Source organism: Mycteria americana, chromosome 17 (assembly GCF_035582795.1).
Source record: "Mycteria americana isolate JAX WOST 10 ecotype Jacksonville Zoo and Gardens chromosome 17, USCA_MyAme_1.0, whole genome shotgun sequence".
Lineage (NCBI taxonomy): Eukaryota > Metazoa > Chordata > Aves > Ciconiiformes > Ciconiidae > Mycteria > Mycteria americana.
This window is the reverse complement of record NC_134381.1, coordinates 1,408,768-1,427,064: the sequence shown is the minus strand read 5'-3', so window position 1 is coordinate 1,427,064 and position 18,297 is coordinate 1,408,768. Positions and strand designations below refer to the sequence as shown.

Here is an 18,297-nt window from a genome sequence, read left to right as displayed (position 1 = left end):
TCCCCAGCATCCTCCAAGCATGTCCCCGCAGGCTCCTCTCCCCGGGACTGGCAATCTCCCTGGTGGCACAGCTCCTCAAGACTGGCTCTGAGGTCCCCCTCCTTGTCCCACCTGAGTCTGACGTGTCCCTTGCGGTCACAGAGGACCACCCTTCCTGCCTGAGGGACATCGCGTGTCCCCCAACAAGACCCTGCCAGCATTTGCCTGCATTCCCGCTGCCTGATCGCCACGGATGCATGGCAATGAGTCCAGGGCCCCAGCTGGGCACAGCTCCAACCTTTTAACCAAGAAAGCGGACATGCCACTGCTTGGGGTCCTCCTTGGTCCCCTCCTGCTGGTGAGCAGGGCCCTGTCACCCCAGCCACGGGTAACCCCTTGCCCGCTCGTCCTCGCAGCTGAAGCTGGATGAGGTGAACAGCACAGCCGCCCAGCACCGCCTCCGCGCCCTCCTGGAGGACCTGGTGGAGATGGAGAAGGTTCTCCGTGACGTGGACATCCTCTCAGCGCTGGCCAAGCTGCTGCCCAGGGGAGCCTGCACCAGCAAGGGCCCGCCGCCCACTGCCAACAGCACCGGCTGGGCCGGCGCCAACGCCACAGCTGGCAATGCCACAGCAGAGGAGGAGGGCACTGGGGGGGGCCCGGCTGGCGGCGACAACCCCCAGGGGCAGTTCTCGGCATTTGTGCAGCTCTGGGCCGGGCTGCAGCCCATCCTCTGCGGCAACAACCGGTAGGAACCCCAGGGGCCGGAGGGGGCCGGATCCAGGTGCTCTCTGGTTGGGACAGGGGTGCGGGAGAGCCCACCCTGCCTCTGCCAGCGGTCAAGGGCCGCGGTCGTCCCTTGATGAGTACGTGGGAGATGGATGCTGCACTGCATCCTTGTGCCGCGGCCGGGGGAAGCTTCCTGTGCTGGGCAGCACTGCACTGGCATGGGAGTCGGTGTGAAATTCCCTCATGGGCAGGGGTGGGGGCTGCCCACAGTGAGGGGTGCTGGGGCTGGAGTGGAGTTGGCAGCCTGAACCCCCTTTGCAGGACGATCGAGCCTGAGGCGCTGAAGCAGGGCAACATGAGCTCACTGGGCTTCACCAGCAAGGAGCAGCGAAACCTGGGCCTCCTCGTGCATCTAATGACCAGCAACCCCAAAATCCTGTACGCGCCTGTGGGCACCGAAGTGGACAAGGTCATCCTGAAGGTGAGGGTGCAGAGGCCAGGACCCCTGTCCTTCCTCTCCCACCAGCCCCACTCTGCTGGGACCTCCTCGCCCAGACGGGCTCAGCGGGGCCAGGGCTGAGCAGGGAGGAAGGGGCCAGCTGCCAGAAGCAGGCAGCTGCCCTGGCCCTTGTTGGGGTAGCAATGCCTGCTGAGAGGTGGGCAGATATTTCCGTGGCTGCTAGCCATCCCAGAGAGCAGGGGGGCCCCTACCTCTTCCTGCTGTGTGACCTTCCTCCCCCCCCAGGCCAACGAGACTTTTGCCTTTGTTGGCAACGTCACCCACTACGCCAAGTCGTGGCTGAACATCTCCCCTGAGATCCGTGCCTACCTGGAGGAGGGCAGGCTGCAGAGGCGCATCCGCTGGCTCCAGCAGGTAGGATAGTGTGGTGGGGACCAAGCCTGCCTGGCCTTTACTGCCCTGGGGATGGGAAGGGAGTGTCCTGCCCCCAGGCACCCTGTAGCTTCATGTGAAGCTCTCAGGTGCTCCTGGGTGCCCATCCTGCTCTTGCGAGGACCGGGCTGGTTCCCTGTGCAGGGTGGACACTGTCCCTCTGTCCCCAGGAGGAGCGTTGAGTCCTGTCTGTGTCCATGGGGACAGGGGGCTGAGAGGTGGGGCGTACCCCAACTTCTCCCTTCCGTGTCTCCCTCTCTGTCCCAGTTCACTGCTGACCTCCACAAGCACCCAGAAATCCTGAATGTCTCCGACAGCGATGTTCTCCACAACTTCCTCAACAGCAACTTCTCCCTGCCCAACGCCAGCATCCTGCTCCAGCAGCTGGACACCATCGACAATGCTGCCTGTGGCTGGGTCCACTTCATGGCCAAGGTGAGGTTGTGCCCGCCTGTGGGAATATGGGTGCTGGAGCGGCACCTACTGCCTGCAGCCAGGCTCTGTGGGGCTGAAGAGGGGTCAGGTCCGCTCAGACCTCCTTAAAGCCGTGGGACGGGAGCCCTGGAGGAGATAGTGGCTTCTGCAGTGTCAGGAGCTTTGGGGTAGATGTCAATGGTGGAGGTGCCCATCCAGTGTTGGGTTTGGGGGCTCGCAGGGTGGCTGTGGGTGGCACATACTGCACTGTGCACAGGGTCCTCGTACTAGACCCATCAGGGGCAGTGGGGTCTCACCGGCCTTCCCCTCCCACTAGGTCAGCGTGGACATCTTCAAAGGCTTCCCGGATGAGGAGAGCATTGTTAACTACACACTGAACCAGGCCTACCAGGACAACGTCACAGTCTTTGCCAGTATGTCCCCAGGAACCAGCCCCTCCACAGGGGTCCCTGAAGCCATGTCCTTCTCCAGCTGTGCCCCGGGCTGGGGCCACTGGCTTTGGGATGTGGCTCCCTTGGTGCATACATTGGGTGGGTAGGTGGACTGAGCATCTCGTGATACCCATCCTCTGCCCCTGGGTGAGCCCTGCCGGGTGCAGCACTCTGCCGCTGTCCTGGCTCTCCCACCACCGCTGCCTGCTGTCCACGTGCCCTCGCATCCCATGCCAGGGCCATGCCCACCTTCCTCATCCGTGGCAGCCCTCGTGGTGTCCTTGGCTGGGACATGCTGAACCCCTCCACGTCCCTGCCTGTTGCTGCGGGCTGGCCGGTGTGGCTGTCTCCCGTGGTGCCAGCGGGCTCCCTGCCTCTCCCGCTGCACACAGGCGTCATCTTCCAGACCAACAGGGATGGCTCACTGCCCCCCCACGTCATGTACAAGATCCGGCAGAACTCCAGCTTCACGGAGAAGACCAATGAGATCCGGCGGGCGTACTGGCGGCCCGGCCCCAACACTGGTGGCCGCTTCTACTTCCTCTACGGCTTCGTTTGGATCCAGGGTGAGTGCCAGCTCCCTGCCACAGCTGCCCACGTCCCCGGCCCCTGTCTGCACTGCCCGCTCAGCTTGGCCTCTCCTCCTCCTCCCCAGACATGATGGAGCGTGCTCTCATCAACACGTTTGTTGGCCATGACGTGGTGGAGCCTGGCAACTATGTGCAGATGTTCCCGTACCCGTGTTATACCCGGGACGAGTGAGTAACACTCGTGTGGGCAGCGTGGGCAGGGGCAGGACCGTCCCTCTTCCCCTTTGCAGGCCAGGACACTTCAGCTGGGAAAAGGGGGATAAGTTTGGGGGCCTGAGAGAGGTTGATGACATTGGGAGTGATGAGCAACCAGTTAAGCCCTGTTCCTTGGACCACCAGGCTAGGCAAGCAGGGGAAGGATTTTGTGCCCAGTTAGCAGCTGAAGTGAGGAATTCATGGCTGCGGGGTCTCTTGGAGGCTGAAAGATTTGGGGAGAACAAGAGGAATGTGGTAAATGGATGGCACATGGGTCTGTTGGTGGTTATTGAGCACAGTGGTCTGGAGGAAGCACCTGGAGAAGTCCCAGAGCCACCAGCCCTCCAGGGGAAGGAGGGTGGACAGGGCCCCGTACCAGGCCCTATCCTGCGGCTGGGCCTGCGGCTGCTGCTATCCCAAGCCTGCGGCTGCTGCCCACCTGCCTGCCAGGACCCGACAGCCAGGACACTAGATAGTCCTATGGGTTCATTGGAGAAGCTCTTTCAGGGCACTAAGGAGCTGCTGGTTGTCCCCGGGTGGTGGGAGAGCCACTCTATTGCCCTGTGCCCCAGGGTCTCCCTAGGTCTCTGCAGTGGTGCCACCATCCAGCTCTCCCCTCTCTTCCTCTACCCCACCAGCTTCCTCTTCGTCATTGAGCACATGATGCCCCTGTGCATGGTGATCTCCTGGGTCTACTCAGTGGCCATGATGATCCAGCACATTGTGACAGAGAAGGAGCATCGCCTGAAAGAGGTGGGGGTGGTGGGAGAGATCCCTGGGGATGAGCTGGCATCTCTGAGCTCTAAGTTCTGCGTTGGGTCCCTGGGCACCTTCCCCACGTTTCCAGGGTGCACGAGCTGGGGCAGGCGCAGATCCCACATCCCTGGGCTGAGCTGGTCCTTCCAAGTGTCCCCGGCGTGAGCCCGGCCCAGCACCGGAGGGAGCTGAGCCTGTTGGCATCCTGGCACAGGGTGCTGTGCCCTGCCTGCTCCCAGCAGCCCCCAGGGACCTCTCGGTGCAGCCCGTTGCTCTCCCAGCCCCAGTGAGTGAGGCAGCAGGGATGCATAGGGTAGGGGACAGCCCTGCTGAGCAGTTTTGGCCTTGCAGGTGATGAAAATGATGGGCTTGAACAATGCGGTGCATTGGGTGGCTTGGTTCATCACTGGCTTCGTCCAGCTCTCCATCTCGGTCACGGCACTCACCGCCATCCTGAAGTATGGCAAGGTCCTGATGCACAGCGATGTCCTCATTATCTGGCTCTTTCTTGCCATCTATGCAGTGGCCACCATCATGTTCTGGTGAGCTGTCTGGTCCACTCCATGGGGTGAGGGGGCATGGGCAGCGCTGGGGTCCTTGTGCCATGGGGTGAGGGTGCTGGGAACTGTGCGGGTAAGGGCTGCTGGAGGGGCACAAGTCCCCCCAGCCAGCTGATTTGAGGGGCCAATTTATCACCTCAACACCACCAAAATCAGACGGTTTGGGGAAAGCCCTGGTGGGGTAGGATCCGAGGTTACGCTGTCCTGCCTGCAGCTTCCTGGTGTCGGTGCTCTACTCCAAGGCCAAGCTGGCCTCCGCCTGCGGTGGCATCATCTATTTCCTCAGCTACGTGCCCTACATGTACGTGGCCATCCGGGAGGAGGTGGCACACGACAAGATCACGGCCTTTGAGAAGTGCATTGCGGTGAGTTGGCTGCGGCTGCTGGGGAGGTCCTTGGCCCCAGGTTTGCCCCAGGCACCCCATGTCCAGTACACAGGCCACCAAGCTGTCACCAAGCCCTGAGCAAACCTCTGCCTGTATGAACCAACTCCCCATGGGGCTTTGGAGGCATCTCCGGAGGGTTTGGTGCCTCGCAGGGCACGGAGCATCTCCACGGGGCTGGGTGGGGCAGCACCAGGTAGGAATTCACCCCAACCTGTTCCTGCGGAGCTGGCCTGTAGTTCCTGCTGACGTCCCCTTCCCTTCCCTCCACCTCTCCGCAGTCCCTCATGTCCACCACAGCCTTCGGGCTGGGCTCCAAGTACTTTGCGCTGTATGAGGTGGCCGGCGTGGGCATCCAGTGGCACACCTTCAGCCAGTCACCCGTGGAAGGAGACGACTTCAACCTCCTGCTGTCCATGATGATGCTGATCGTGGATGCCGTGGTGTACGGGGTGCTCACGTGGTACATTGAGGCTGTGCACCCGGGTACGTGCGGGGGTGGGGCACGAGGGCACCTGTGATCTTATGGGAGCCTCCTCGCTGGGGACACTGCTGGTTCCTGGCAGTGCTCAGCCCTGACACGGTGGGATTTGGCACAACATGCCTTCAGGGTCCCCTGCGTGTGTCCTGTTGGGGACACCTGCCCACACACCCTGACCCACTGGTGACACCAGCAGTTCCTTGGAGATCTTCAGTTGCGTGTCTCAGTTCACTGGCCAACTGTAGCAAAGCAAGGTGTCCATGGCTGGAGCACTGTTTCCCCTTATCGCCTACTTGGGGAGGAGTCTCACCTGCTTCCTTTGCTTTGGTAAAACCGAAGCATGAGCCAGGCCCACCCCAAAGCCCAAAGGACTTTGCTTCCTTGCACAGCCCAGCAGCGTTGCCCTGAGCCCAGTTGGCCAGGGCGCTTGCAGCCCCCACCCCGCAGTGATGTCCCTAAGCTGGGGAAACCTCCAAGCTCATGCCTGTGCCTGTACCTGTGCCAAGCTCTGCCCCGGCCCTCGTCTGGCTTCTGCACAGACATGGGTGCAGGGTTGGCCCTAACTCCACAGGGGTTGTGCTTGCAGGCATGTTTGGCTTGCCGCGGCCCTGGTACTTCCCCTTCCAGAAGTCTTACTGGCTGGGCAATGGGCGAGTGGAGACCTGGGAGTGGACCTGGCCCTGGTCCCGCACCACCCGCCTCAGCGTCATGGAGGAGGATCAGGCCTGTGCCATGGAGAGCCGGAGGCTGGGTGAGGGCAGACAGGAGTGGTAGGGGGTGGCCGGGGGATGGCCTTGGCTCTGCTGCAGGGTCCTGCTGTGGCCAGGGACCCCAGTGTGTCCCCTGTGCCCTTGTTGGGGCAGGATCCTGGGCCGGTGCTGCTGCCTGCCTGGGAGCTGCTGCCCGTGGCGCAGGAGGGGGAAAGCTGGCAAGAAGCAGAGGGGAAGGGGCCACGAGCCAGCACAGCCACTACGGGACAGAGGCAGGGAGGTTCATCCCCTGGGGAGTCCTGCTCCAAGCCCGGCCTCCCTGCCACCCCCCGGCTCCTCACCATCCTGCTCTCGCAGCAGAGGAGACACGGGGAATTGAGGAGGAGCCGACCCACCTGCCCTTGGTCGTCTGCATTGACAAGCTCACCAAGGTCTACAAGACGGACAAGAAGCTGGCACTGAACAAGCTGAGCCTCAACCTCTATGAGAACCAGGTGGTGTCCTTCCTGGGGCACAACGGTGCGGGCAAAACCACCACCATGTGAGTGCCTGCCGGGGTGGACGTGGGCCGTGTCCTTCTGGCCAGCTGCAGTGGGTGGGGAAGGTGCTGTGTGATGTCCTTGCAGGGCCTGTGGCAGCTGGTGCCATGCCCAGAGGGCAGCAGTGTGGATGGGGGGGTGGCATGAAAGGGGGACAAGCAGCAGGCGCATGGCTCTGCACTGACATTGCTCTGCTTGGGGCCTGACAGGTGCTTCTGGAGGTGGTGGTTGGCATTGGGACCAAACGGCGGAATAGGAGGTCCCTCACATTGTTGCCTTTCTCCATCCATCCAGGTCCATCCTCACTGGCTTGTTCCCTCCGACCTCGGGCTCCGCTACCATCTACGGCCATGATATCCGGACAGAGATGGACAAGATCCGGAAGAACCTGGGCATGTGTCCCCAGCACAACGTGCTCTTCGACAGGCTGACAGTGGAGGAGCATCTTTGGTTCTACTCACAGCTCAAGAGCATGGCGGAGGAGGAGATCCGCAAGGAGATGGACAAGTAGGCACCCCCCAGCTCCTTTTGCCCCATCTGTGCCTTTTGTGTGAGTGGGTCCCCCTCCTGCCAGATGTGCTGTGGTGAGTGATCTGGGAGCAGAGATGTCCCCCGGAGCAGCTCCACCAAGTGTTTTCCAAAACTTGGGGTATCAGGCTGTGGAAGCCAGCAGAAGATGCTTCTGTAGGCTGGCGCAGCTGGGCTGTCCCAGCAGCTGAGAGCCATAGGTACCACGCGGGGAAAAGGCATCATGTGCTCCCCGCAGGCATCAGGCACCAGCATGGCTGCCCTGGCATCCCTAGTGCTTCTCCCCTGTCCCCAGGATGATTGAGGACCTGGAGCTCTCCAACAAACGCCACTCCCTGGTGCAGACCCTCTCGGGGGGCATGAAGAGGAAGCTGTCGGTGGCCATCGCGTTCGTGGGCGGGTCACGGGCCGTGATCTTGGATGAGCCTACAGCTGGTGTGGACCCGTACGCACGCAGGGCCATCTGGGACCTGATCCTCAAGTACAAGACAGGTGAGTGGAGGTGGGCAGAGCCCAGCATTGCTCCTCTGGCTGTGGTAGCCCTGGCCTCTCTGATGAGGCTCTGTGCCACCGTCAGGGAGGACCATCCTGCTCTCCACGCACCACATGGATGAGGCCGACCTACTGGGTGACCGCATCGCCATCATCTCCCACGGCAAGCTCAAGTGCTGCGGTTCTCCACTCTTCCTCAAGAGCACCTACGGCGACGGCTACAAGCTGACAGTGGTGAAGAAGCAGTCGGACACCAGGAATGGCACAGGTCTGGGGGGCAGCAGGACCCCATGTTTAGAGGAGTAGGTGGGACCAGCCCTTCTTCAGCCCAGGAAAGGAACGAGAGCTCAACACCCAAGTGCTCACACCCCAAGTCTCCTTAGGCCACATGGAGGGTGGAGGGTGACGGGGCAGGGGCGTAGGAGGTGGCATTGCTCAGCCTTGATTTCTCCTGTCTGGGTCCTGGGTTAGACCCTGCATGGTGGCATTTGCCTCCGGGCACTGGTTCTGTCCAGCCTGTGGGCTGCCCACTGAGACGTCCAGCGTGGGCCATGGTGCAGAGCATTGTCCCCAGGCCAGGCAGGGTGGCCGGGAAGCCTCCAGCACCCTGTGATGGAGGTTGGAGGAGCCCCCATGGCGTTGGGGTGTAGGGTGGATGTGGTGGGTGCTGGTGGGAGGCTGGGTGAGAAGTGACCGACCGGTGCTGCCTCTCTGCCACAGAGCCAGGCCAGCCGCACAGCCCCCCGGCCCACTCCTCCGTCAGCCCCTGTTCCGAGCCTCGCGTCTCCCAGTTCATCAAGAAATATGTGGCCTCCTGCCTCCTCATCTCTGACACCAACACGGAGCTCTCCTACATCCTGCCTAGCGAGGCTGTCAAGAAGGGCTGCTTCGAGAGGCTCTTCCAGGTAACCGTGGGGGCTGGCAGGTTGGGTAGGGAGGCACGTGGTCACAGGGGACCATGGCACTGTGGGCACCTCCTGCCCTCCTCACACAGCACTTTGCCTCCACAGCACTTGGAGCAGAGCCTGGAAGAGCTGGACCTCACCAGTTTCGGGCTGATGGACACCACACTGGAGGAGGTCTTCCTGAAGGTGTCCGAGGAGGACCAGTCTCTGGAGAACAGCGACGTGGGTACGGGTGGCAGGGAGGCACATGGTGCTGCTGGGGCTGGTGAGGGGCTGTGTGCCTTTGTGTGGGCTTGGTGGCTCCTCTCCCCTTGCGCGTGGCCGCAGGAGTCTCCTTTCCCAAGAGGAGGAGCAGTCTCCAGCGGAGCCCATCCCAGCCAAGGGCAGCCGGCCTCTGCTCCACTCTGGGTTTGCAGAGCAGATCCGTCCCTGCTCCATGCTACACTGCGAAGAAGAGTGGTGTGGCCGGTGGCAATCCCCCTTCTGCTTTCAGACATGAAGGAGTCCAAGAAGGACACCCTGCGGCCACCTGCCCCTGAGCTGGGTCCGAAGCCTGAGGCCAACGGGGAGCCCCTGGCCGAAGCAGCCGTGCCAGAGAAGCCCGAGGTGGAGCTCAGCAACCTGGTGACCTGCTCCAAGCTGGCGCAGTCACAGGCGTCCCTGCGCTCAGCCTCCTCGGTGGGCTCCGTGCGGGGTGACGAAGGTGGGGCTTATTCCGAATTCTTTGGGGATTACGCACCCCTGTTCGATAACCGGCAGGACCCCGATAACATCAGTCTGCAAGGTTCGTGCCGCCGGCGCCTGGCCAGCGGCAGGGGCCAGGGGAGGTGCTCAGCTGGGACATGGAGGGTGGCGGGGGCAGTGGCAGTGCCCATCCCTGCACCTGGGCAGGGCAGAGCTGGCCCTGGCCGGGGCAGGTGGATGTGCCGGGGGTGGGGGGCCGTGCCTGCTGGGGCAAGACCCCCTGGGGGGTCTGGTGACGCATCTGCCGACGCTGCACCCAGAGAAGCGCAGCCTGGGTGGGAGGGCTGGGAACAGGTGCTTCCACCAGTTTGTACCCCCAAACTGGTAGCATGTGCATGGGAGAGACCCATGCTGAGACACAGAGCCAGCGGGTGCAGCCAGTTAGCTCTGCCCTTTGCCTCCCTTGGGTCCCACGAGTGCCACCCTGCAGACTTGCCCCACTAACGCACTCGCTCCTCGTGCTGGTGCCTGGTCGGGTTGTCTCCTCTTGGCCCTTGGGCACGGAGTCGTCTTCCAGCTGGTGGCTTCACCCTCTGTACCCTGACCTCAGCTGGGGACTCTCCCTGCCTGGATGCTGGCCTCGATGGAGGATGGAGGATGCAGGCAGGCACCCTGAGGCTGCTGTTTTATTCACAAATCCTTTTCTGGGTTTTCCCAGCAGCTCTTGTCGTGATTAATTCAGGGATGCGCCACCCTGCCTCCCCAGCCCGGGCTGCTCTAAGCATTGTGATTTGGGTTGCGGGAGGCAGAGCGGAGACAGTGCCGTGGCAGAGCTCCCGGAGCCCCAGCCCCATGCCCACTGCTTTGCGGGGTCCCCCCACCAATGTCCCGTCCCCCATTCCTGACTGTGCTGACCCCTCACCAGCTGGGAGAGCTGAAGGGAAAATGGAGGGGTTCTGCCAAAAAGCACCAATTTAGGTTGTTTTTTTAAAACTATTGTCAAAATTTCTCGTTTTGGGCCAAGAGGAACCCTCCAGCCAGCTGCCTCGCTTCATGCTGTGGTGCTGCCGTGGCTCGGTGGCTGTCAGGGTTGGGTTGCACCCGGCTCGGTGCCCGGCTCAGCTCCCTGGAGGCCAAGGCGGGTGCGGGAGCGGCCGTGCTGGGGGGGGCTGACATCGTTCTCCCCTCCCAGAGCAAGAAGCAGAGATGGAGGCAGAGGACCGCGACCTGGCCGGGCAGGGAAGCTTCAAGCTGGAGGGCTCGTGGCTGAAGCTGCGCCAGTTCCATGGGCTGATCGTCAAACGTTTCCACTGCGCCAAGCGCAACACCAAGGCCCTCTTCTCGCAGATCCTCCTGCCCGCCTTCTTCGTCTGCGTGGCCATGACGGTGGCGCTTTCCGTGCCTGAAATAGGTGCCTGCAAGCTACCCACCTGCACGCTGGGGGCTGCTGGTGGCCCCTTCTGCCTGCCCCAGTGTGGCCGGTGGGGATGCTGGGAGGGGGGTGTGTGAGGACAAAGCTTGTGGGCGCTCAGCCAGTCTGCCTGCGTGCCGTGGTGCTGCAGGTGCAAGCGGGTTCCTGTCCTTGTCCCTGCAGGTGACCTGCCGCCCCTCATCCTCTCGCCATCGCAGTACCACAACTACACCCAGCCCAAGGGCAACTTCATTCCTTACGCCAACGAGGAGCGGCATGAGTACCGGTGAGAGCCACCGCTTGCTGGGGGGCAGCAGGGTGGGCAGCCCACAGTGGGGCTGGCACCGGGGCTGGCTCAGAGCAGAGCCTGGCCAATGCCATGTCCCCTTGCAGAAAGCAGCCTCCATCCTCCGCAGTGTCTCTGGGAGAGGTGCCAGCCCTGACACTGGCTGCGATTGGCAGCTCGCCTCACGCCAGGCCTGGGCTGTGTGTGCCACCATGGTGCCCATGCCCATTTAGTCATGATACGTGCCAAGGCCTCGGGGAGGTCCCAGCAGAAGAATGGCCAAGGTGGTGGGACCCATGTCTCCTGCTCCTTGTTCCTCCTCACCCACTCCTCTCCCCTCAGCATCAGGCTGTCTCCCGACGCCAGCCCCCAGCAGCTGGTGAACACCTTCCATCTGCCCTCTGGTGTGGGAGCCACCTGTGTGCTCAAGACGGCCTTCAACAACACACTGGACCAGCCCATGCAGACCCTCAACCTCAACAGCAATGAGTCCAAGATGCTGGCAGCCAAGTACTTCGACGCCATGTGCATTGACTCCTTCACCCAGGGCCTGCCGCTCTCCAACTTTGTGCCGCCACCTCCGTCCCCGGCCCCCTCTGACTACCCTGTCTCCGTGGATGAGGATGTGCTCCGTGCCTGGAACTCCACGACCTTCTCCTCCGCTGTCAAAGGTATCGCCTGTGCTTGGTGCCTGAGTCTGTCTGAGCCTGGGATTCATCTCCAGCAGGGAGATGATATATCTCCCCCGCAGAAGCAGCTCCAGGGATGCCTGGAAGTGCCTATCATTTTGGCCTGGCCACAGCAGAGCATTGCATCGCTGGGCTGAACTTCTGGCTCAGGGCTGGTGCTGGCCCTGGAGCACCGCTTGCCGTTCAGCCCCAGCAGTGCCGGTGGTGCTCCCTGGGATGGTGACACCATTGAGAGCCCTGTGGCCAGCCTTGTGTCACCCTCGCTGGTCTGCGGTCCCCAGCCATTGACTTCTCCAGCTGCACTTCATGCCCCCTCTCTGAACCGTTTCTGTCCTCCCAGAGTTTTTCCCCACGTTCATCTCTTGGTCCCTGTCAGTCACCAGGACACAAAAGCCCTCTCGCAGACCGGGCTCTGGCTGTGGGGCAGAGTGCTCCTTCCCCGCCCGGCTGGGACCCCTCGGCTCAGCCTCTTGCCCCCACATCCCAGGCAGCTGGGGCAGGCAGGAGCCTGGCTGTGAGCTGCCCTCTCTGCTCCTCAGAGACCGTGACCTCAGCCCCTGCCCTGCCCCGCATCATCCATGAGCCCATCAAGTGCACGTGCTCCATGCAGGGGACCGGCTTCTCCTGCCCCAGTGGTGTGGGGGGCCACCCCCCGCAGATGAAGGTGGTGACAGGGGACATCCTGGCAGATATCACAGGGCGCAACGTCTCCGAGTATCTGCTCTACACCTCGGACCGCTTCCGGCTGCACAGGCAAGAGGGAAAGATGGGAGGGTCTGCCCTGTGCCGTGGAGCAGGGGTGAGGGACCGGGGACTTGGGGATGTCGGCCTGGGATGCTGACGGGAGCCAGGAGCATGCTCGAGCATGGCCCCACTCCCGGAGGCGGAGGACAGCGGTCACAGCTTCTCGGCGGTGCCTTGTCCCACAGGTACGGGGCACTGACCTTCGGCAACGTCCAGAAATCCATCCCGGCTTCCTTTGGGGCCAGGGCTCCTGCCACAGTGCGCAAGATCGCCGTCCGGAGAACGGCCCAGGTGGGACTGCGCTGTGCCCCACGGCAGCTGGGAGATGGGTGGGCAGCGGCAGCCATGGCACGGGTGGGGAGGAGAAGGGGGCAGGCAGTGCTGCCTGCATGGCAGGGGCCCTCACCCACAGCTCTGCGCCAGTGCTCTCCACCAAGGAATCTGGTGGGGCTCTTACCCTATGGGGTGCTTAGCAGCTCCCACCCCAGTGGGTCTGGCCCAGCATGGTCAGCAGTGGCCTGCTCTCCCCACAGCTGTGAGCACAGGAAGCTTGCCCTGTGGCTGTCCTGTCCCGTCCTGTTCCATCCCATCCCATCCCATCCCATCCCATCCCATCCCATCCCATCCCTCCCTTCCAGTACATCTGCCGTGGGCCCAGCTCTCTTGCCACCTCCCACTGCTCTTCTCTGCTCCTCCAGGTCTTCTACAACAACAAGGGCTACCACAGCATGCCCACCTACCTCAATGCTCTCAACAACGCCATCCTGCGAGCCAACTTGCCCAAGAGCAAAGGCAACCCTGCTGCCTACGGTGAGGGCCTGGAGGCGTTTAAGGGCAGAAGCACATCAGGAACAGCTTTAGGGCATGGTCCAACCAGGCTCTAAAGTGCAGCGTCCTCCCTTGGACCAAGCAGGCTAGTGCCCAGTTGGGGCAGGGGGGTCACACACCTTGGCTATGAGATCTGGGCCAGGCAGATCTCTCTGAGGTCTGGGCTGGGGCAGAACATCCCAAAGTGCTGCCTGAAGGCACCGGGGCTTGTGACATGTCCAAGGATACTCTCTGCCAGCCAGTGAGGGAGGGCTTGGTCTCAAGGTGCTCAGTCACTTCAGACAGCTAAGCTCCTGCTGAGCTGCAGGGAGGAAACCTGTGCTTCTGCTCAGAGCCAGGACCGGGCAGGCTGGGGGCAAGATTTTCTGTCCTGAGTGAGCTTTCATGCTCCCATGTTTATTCTTGGGCCTTCCTGCAGGCATCACGGTCACCAACCACCCCATGAACAAGACGAGCGCCAGCCTGTCCCTGGATTACCTGTACGTCCAGGGAGTGGGTTTGAGGGAGGGTGGCCATCTCATGGCAGGGCGGGAGCTCCCCACTGTGGTTTGCAGGGGAATGCCAAGGCTTCTGTCCTGCAGGCTGCGTTGGGGGTTACTGGGTGGCTGTGATGTGGGGGTCGCTGTGCATGCCCCTGCCCTGTGCACAGCGGCTGTCCCACACCAGGACGAGTGGCCCTTCCCTGGGCAGCCGAGGGTGATGAGGTCCCTGCTCTCCTCGTTGCTCCCTATGCAGCCTGCAAGGCACAGACGTGGTGATTGCCATCTTCATCATCGTGGCCATGTCCTTCGTGCCAGCCAGCTTTGTGGTGTTCCTGGTGGCTGAAAAGGCCACCAAGGCCAAACACCTGCAGTTTGTGAGTGGCTGCGACCCTGTTATCTACTGGTTGGCCAACTATGTGTGGGACATGGTAAGCAGGGCATGTGGCCCCACTGGCTGAGCCCCCAGGGCCAGGCAGGTGGGTAGGCAATCACAGAAGTTTCTGTCTTCCCCAGCTGAACTATCTGGTGCCGGCCACATGCTGCATCATCATCCTGTTCGTGTTCGACCTCCCGGCATACACCTCTCCCACCAACTTCCCTGCCGTCCTTGCCCTCTTCCTGCTCTACGGGTACGTTGCTCAGAGGGGTGCTCAGGCTGCACTTGGTGGGTCCCTCCAATGCTCTATCTGCACTGTGGCTACGCAGGCGGGATCTGGCCTCGGGGCTGCCTATCTGGCTGGTGTTCTGCAGTTCTTGTTGGTGGTAGGCTGCGAGGGCTGGGGTGGGAGAGCCCAGGGAGGACGGGACTGAGAGATGGGTGATCCCAAAGCTCAACGGTTGGCGCTGCCTGGTCCCTCTCCTGCCGTGCTGATGTGGCTCCTGCCGCTTGCCTTCCCAGCTGGTCCATCACCCCCATCATGTACCCTGCCTCCTTCTGGTTCGAGGTGCCCAGCTCTGCCTATGTCTTCCTCATCGTCATCAACCTCTTCATCGGCATCACGGCCACTGTTGCCACATTTCTGCTGCAGCTCTTTGAGCACGACAAGGTATGGGATTCACAGCTCTGCCTGGGGCCACCAGGAAGGGAGAAGCTGCTATCAGGTCGTGGGACAGCTCAGGTTGGGAGGGACCTCAGGAGGTCTCTGCTCCAAATTCCTGCTCCCAGCAGGGTCAGCTATGAGACCTGACCAGGCTGTATTTTGGGTGGGGATCCTGATCCTACTATGTGCTTATGGTCTTCAGGGGTGTTTCTGATGGTTGTGTCCTCTCTGCCCATCTCCACAGGATCTGAAGGTGGTGAACAGCTACCTGAAGAGCTGCTTCCTTGTATTCCCTAACTACAACCTGGGCCATGGCTTGATGGAGATGGCCTACAATGAGTACATCAACGAATACTATGCCAAGATTGGTATGGCCTCTTGTTCCCTCCTTCCCTTGCTCCAGGGCGTGTGGGGCTGGAGGGGACCACAGTGCTGGCACATCCCTTCTGCCTGCCCTGTGGGGCTTCCCAAGGCCCAGAGCAACCTGGAGCAAAAAGCCAGGGAACATGAACTAGACTGGGGTGCAGGAAGAGACATGGTTGAGGGTCAGCCGTGGCATGGTGCCGGTGATGCTGAAACTGGTTCCTTGGGGCCATCCCGAATAGCAGTGCCACGGGGAGAGGAGGCTGTGAGCCCTGACAGAGTTGTGCATTTCTGCTGCTGTTGCACACTGCTTGTGGTGGGGCTGTGGTGGGTCCATGGTGGAGCTGTGGTGGGCCATGGTAGAACCATGATGGGGCTGTGGTGGGTCGTGGTGGGGCTGTGCTGTGATACAAGGGATGGGAACTGCAAGGGCTTTTTCCTTCCAGACGTGGTCTCTTGCTTGCAGGGCTGCACTGCCCAGCCAAAATGAGCCTTTTGCTACTTGCAGCTTCAGCTTGGTCTCAAAAAGCTCTTGCTGCTCTCTGCTTCTCGAGCAGTTTCCGTATATAACCCAGGTGCTGCTGGCATCATGAAGGTCAATTTTGGGGCAGGATCTGACAAATCCATCCAATACCCACTCTCAGTTGGGTTGATTCGTCTTACTGAGGTTGAAAAGTTGCAAGATGATTTCAACAGTACACACGCTGTGAATGGAAAGCCTTGTTGTCACAACAAGGTCACAACAGCCCTGGTGCCAGCAGCACCGATCCGCCCAGGCAGCTGCAGCAGGGGAGGGGACACGGGAGCAGGACAGTGTCATTGTCACAGGCCAGCTCAAGACATATGACCAGGTTGTCCCCACGGGAAGGTGTCCCCAGCCACTCTCTCCTCTTCCTCCCACTCAGGGCAGTTTGATAAAATGAAATCACCCTTCGAATGGGATATCGTGACGCGGGGGCTCGTTGCCATGACAATCGAAGGTTTCGTAGGCTTCTTCATCACCATCATGTGCCAATACAACTTCTTCCGGAAGCCCCAGTGAGTGCAGCTGGGGAGCGGGGGGCAGGCTAGGGGGGGCTGGCCGTGGGGGTGGCCTGTGCCATCAGGACCCCTTAGCTCAAGGCTGCCCCCCCCAGTGGGTGCAAGCTGGGGAGCTGCCCCTCCCCGGCAGGGATGTGGGCAGGCGGCTCCCGTGCCTGCGTCCCCACCCTGCCCCGTGTGCCCTCCCACAGGCGGCTGCCCGTCTCCACCAAACCCATCGAAGATGACATTGATGTGGCCAACGAGCGGCACCGTGTCCTGCGTGGCGACGCCGACAACGACATGCTGAAGATTGAGAACCTCACCAAGGTGTAACAGCGGGGCAGCAGCGGTGGGAGATGCACCGGGGCTGCAAGGAGACATCTCGGAGCTGTCCCCTCTGAGGGACGTGGGTCAGGGCTGGGGGTCCAGGTGCCTCCCGGCAGGCTGAACCCCCATCCCCTGCCCCATCAGGTGTACAAGTCCCGCAAGATCGGGCGCATCCTGGCCGTGGACCGGCTGTGCGTGGGCGTGCGGCCTGGGGAGTGCTTCGGGCTGCTGGGTGTCAATGGCGCGGGCAAGACAACCACCTTCAAGATGCTGACGGGGGACGAGAGCACCACAGGCGGAGAGGCCTTCGTTAATGGGCACAGGTCAGGGGGCACGGGCTGGGTGGGGGGTGGGGACTGCCCACTGTCCTGGGGATGGGACGGGGTCTGCTTGGGGGTCTCCCAGAATGAAGCAGCATGAGTCTGCCCGTGTGGCTCCATGGGACTCTGCAGCCTGTGCCCTGGGCTGACCATCATCTGGGGGGTGGCAAGTGACACCAGCTCTTGGTCAAGGCTGCCTGTTGTGGCTTACCTGGTAGAAGATGCTCCAATATAAAGGCATGTGAAAGGGGAGTGAGCAACAGGGTGCTCCCAAAAAGCAATTCCTTCTCCCCACGGCCCCTCTGTCCTCTCCCACAGCATCCTGAAGGAGCTTCTGCAGGTCCAGCAGAGCTTGGGCTACTGCCCCCAGTTTGACGCACTCTTCGATGAGCTGACGGCCCAGGAGCACCTGGAGCTCTACACTCGCCTGCGCGGCATCCCCTGGAAGGACGAGGAGCGGGTAGGGCTCTGGACGGGTGATTGCCAGCACCTGAGGGCTGGCACTGTTCCTCAGGAACGGTATCACTGGGCACCAGCAGGGACTGAGCTGGTGCTGCTGCCCTCACGGCAGTGCGGCCCCAGTGGTACGCCCGGTACGACCGGGCACATGCACTCACCGATGCTCATGGCCATGCCAGGGACTACCGTGGGGTGCCCCTGACTGGCACATCGCTTGTTGGTCCCCTTGGCAGCGCGTGCCTGTGCTGTGGAGCCCAACTGCTTGCCCACTGCCAGCTCTGCTAGCCCCGTGGCCTTGGCAGGGTGACAGCAGCCCCCCACGCCTTGCAGGTGGTCAAGTGGGCACTGAAGAAGCTGGAGCTGACTAAGTATGCTGACAAGCCCGCCAGCACCTACAGTGGAGGCAACAAGAGGAAGCTGTCCACAGCCATCGCACTGATCGGATACCCAGCCTTCATCTTCCTGGTGCGCCCTGGGCTCCAGCACCCTGCCCACAGGGTCCTCCTCCCAACGCCCCATGTCCCTGGGGCTAGCGCTGGGCTAGGGTGGAGAAATGACCCTGGGTGGGAGCTGCTTGCCCCTGGCTCTGCCACAAGTGTCCTGGAGTGTGGGATGGTGTCCTGAGCTGGACTCAGGACAAGAAGGGGTGGCAGGGTGCCCCCAGGGGCTGGCATGTCTGAGGGTGCTGTCTGTCCTGCAGGACGAGCCCACCACGGGGATGGACCCTAAGGCACGGCGCTTCCTCTGGAACCTCATCCTGGATGTCATCAAAACGGGTCGCTCCGTGGTGCTCACATCTCACAGGTCTGAGGGGGCTTCTGGCTGCACCCATGATGCCTCGGCACCTGGGGTGCTGCATGGGTGGGAAGGGGCTCTTTGGTCGCCAGAGGATGGCATTTGGCAGGGGCACAGGGAGCAGAGGCAGCCTGGGATACCCTCTGTTGCCTTCTCCCATCCCTGGTGGTGGGGCCACAGCACCTGGGTGATGGCCTGGGGAGCTCGGCTCCCTGCCTGCCCCAGCCGCGGCCCCTGGCAC

At 62.1% G+C, this 18,297-nt stretch overlaps 1 protein-coding gene across 5 annotated transcripts in view; it reads left to right on the top strand.

Moving 5' to 3' along the window:
- The window catches only part of ABCA2 (ATP binding cassette subfamily A member 2), a 36,924-nt gene that overhangs the window by 14,290 nt on the left and 4,337 nt on the right, over positions 1 to 18,297 (top strand). For 3 of the 5 annotated variants that reach the window (XM_075520117.1, XM_075520119.1, XM_075520121.1), the window contains 36 exons: positions 396 to 727; positions 1,030 to 1,189; positions 1,454 to 1,582; positions 1,868 to 2,035; positions 2,352 to 2,448; positions 2,859 to 3,032; positions 3,122 to 3,224; positions 3,890 to 4,004; positions 4,359 to 4,549; positions 4,782 to 4,932; positions 5,232 to 5,436; positions 6,018 to 6,182; positions 6,499 to 6,682; positions 6,975 to 7,187; positions 7,504 to 7,700; positions 7,786 to 7,968; positions 8,421 to 8,605; positions 8,711 to 8,831; positions 9,099 to 9,389; positions 10,482 to 10,700; positions 10,884 to 10,986; positions 11,329 to 11,657; positions 12,215 to 12,428; positions 12,605 to 12,710; positions 13,118 to 13,229; positions 13,666 to 13,726; positions 13,983 to 14,157; positions 14,243 to 14,358; positions 14,628 to 14,775; positions 15,014 to 15,137; positions 16,038 to 16,170; positions 16,365 to 16,482; positions 16,627 to 16,805; positions 17,121 to 17,262; positions 17,592 to 17,726; positions 17,962 to 18,065. In XM_075520117.1, coding sequence (XP_075376232.1) covers positions 396 to 727; positions 1,030 to 1,189; positions 1,454 to 1,582; positions 1,868 to 2,035; positions 2,352 to 2,448; positions 2,859 to 3,032; positions 3,122 to 3,224; positions 3,890 to 4,004; positions 4,359 to 4,549; positions 4,782 to 4,932; positions 5,232 to 5,436; positions 6,018 to 6,182; positions 6,499 to 6,682; positions 6,975 to 7,187; positions 7,504 to 7,700; positions 7,786 to 7,968; positions 8,421 to 8,605; positions 8,711 to 8,831; positions 9,099 to 9,389; positions 10,482 to 10,700; positions 10,884 to 10,986; positions 11,329 to 11,657; positions 12,215 to 12,428; positions 12,605 to 12,710; positions 13,118 to 13,229; positions 13,666 to 13,726; positions 13,983 to 14,157; positions 14,243 to 14,358; positions 14,628 to 14,775; positions 15,014 to 15,137; positions 16,038 to 16,170; positions 16,365 to 16,482; positions 16,627 to 16,805; positions 17,121 to 17,262; positions 17,592 to 17,726; positions 17,962 to 18,065 — 5,882 coding nt within the window. The remainder of the gene's footprint in view (positions 1 to 395; positions 728 to 1,029; positions 1,190 to 1,453; positions 1,583 to 1,867; positions 2,036 to 2,351; positions 2,449 to 2,858; positions 3,033 to 3,121; positions 3,225 to 3,889; positions 4,005 to 4,358; positions 4,550 to 4,781; positions 4,933 to 5,231; positions 5,437 to 6,017; positions 6,183 to 6,498; positions 6,683 to 6,974; positions 7,188 to 7,503; positions 7,701 to 7,785; positions 7,969 to 8,420; positions 8,606 to 8,710; positions 8,832 to 9,098; positions 9,390 to 10,481; positions 10,701 to 10,883; positions 10,987 to 11,328; positions 11,658 to 12,214; positions 12,429 to 12,604; positions 12,711 to 13,117; positions 13,230 to 13,665; positions 13,727 to 13,982; positions 14,158 to 14,242; positions 14,359 to 14,627; positions 14,776 to 15,013; positions 15,138 to 16,037; positions 16,171 to 16,364; positions 16,483 to 16,626; positions 16,806 to 17,120; positions 17,263 to 17,591; positions 17,727 to 17,961; positions 18,066 to 18,297) is intronic. The other 2 variants (XM_075520118.1, XM_075520120.1) reach the window with 2 other exon arrangements.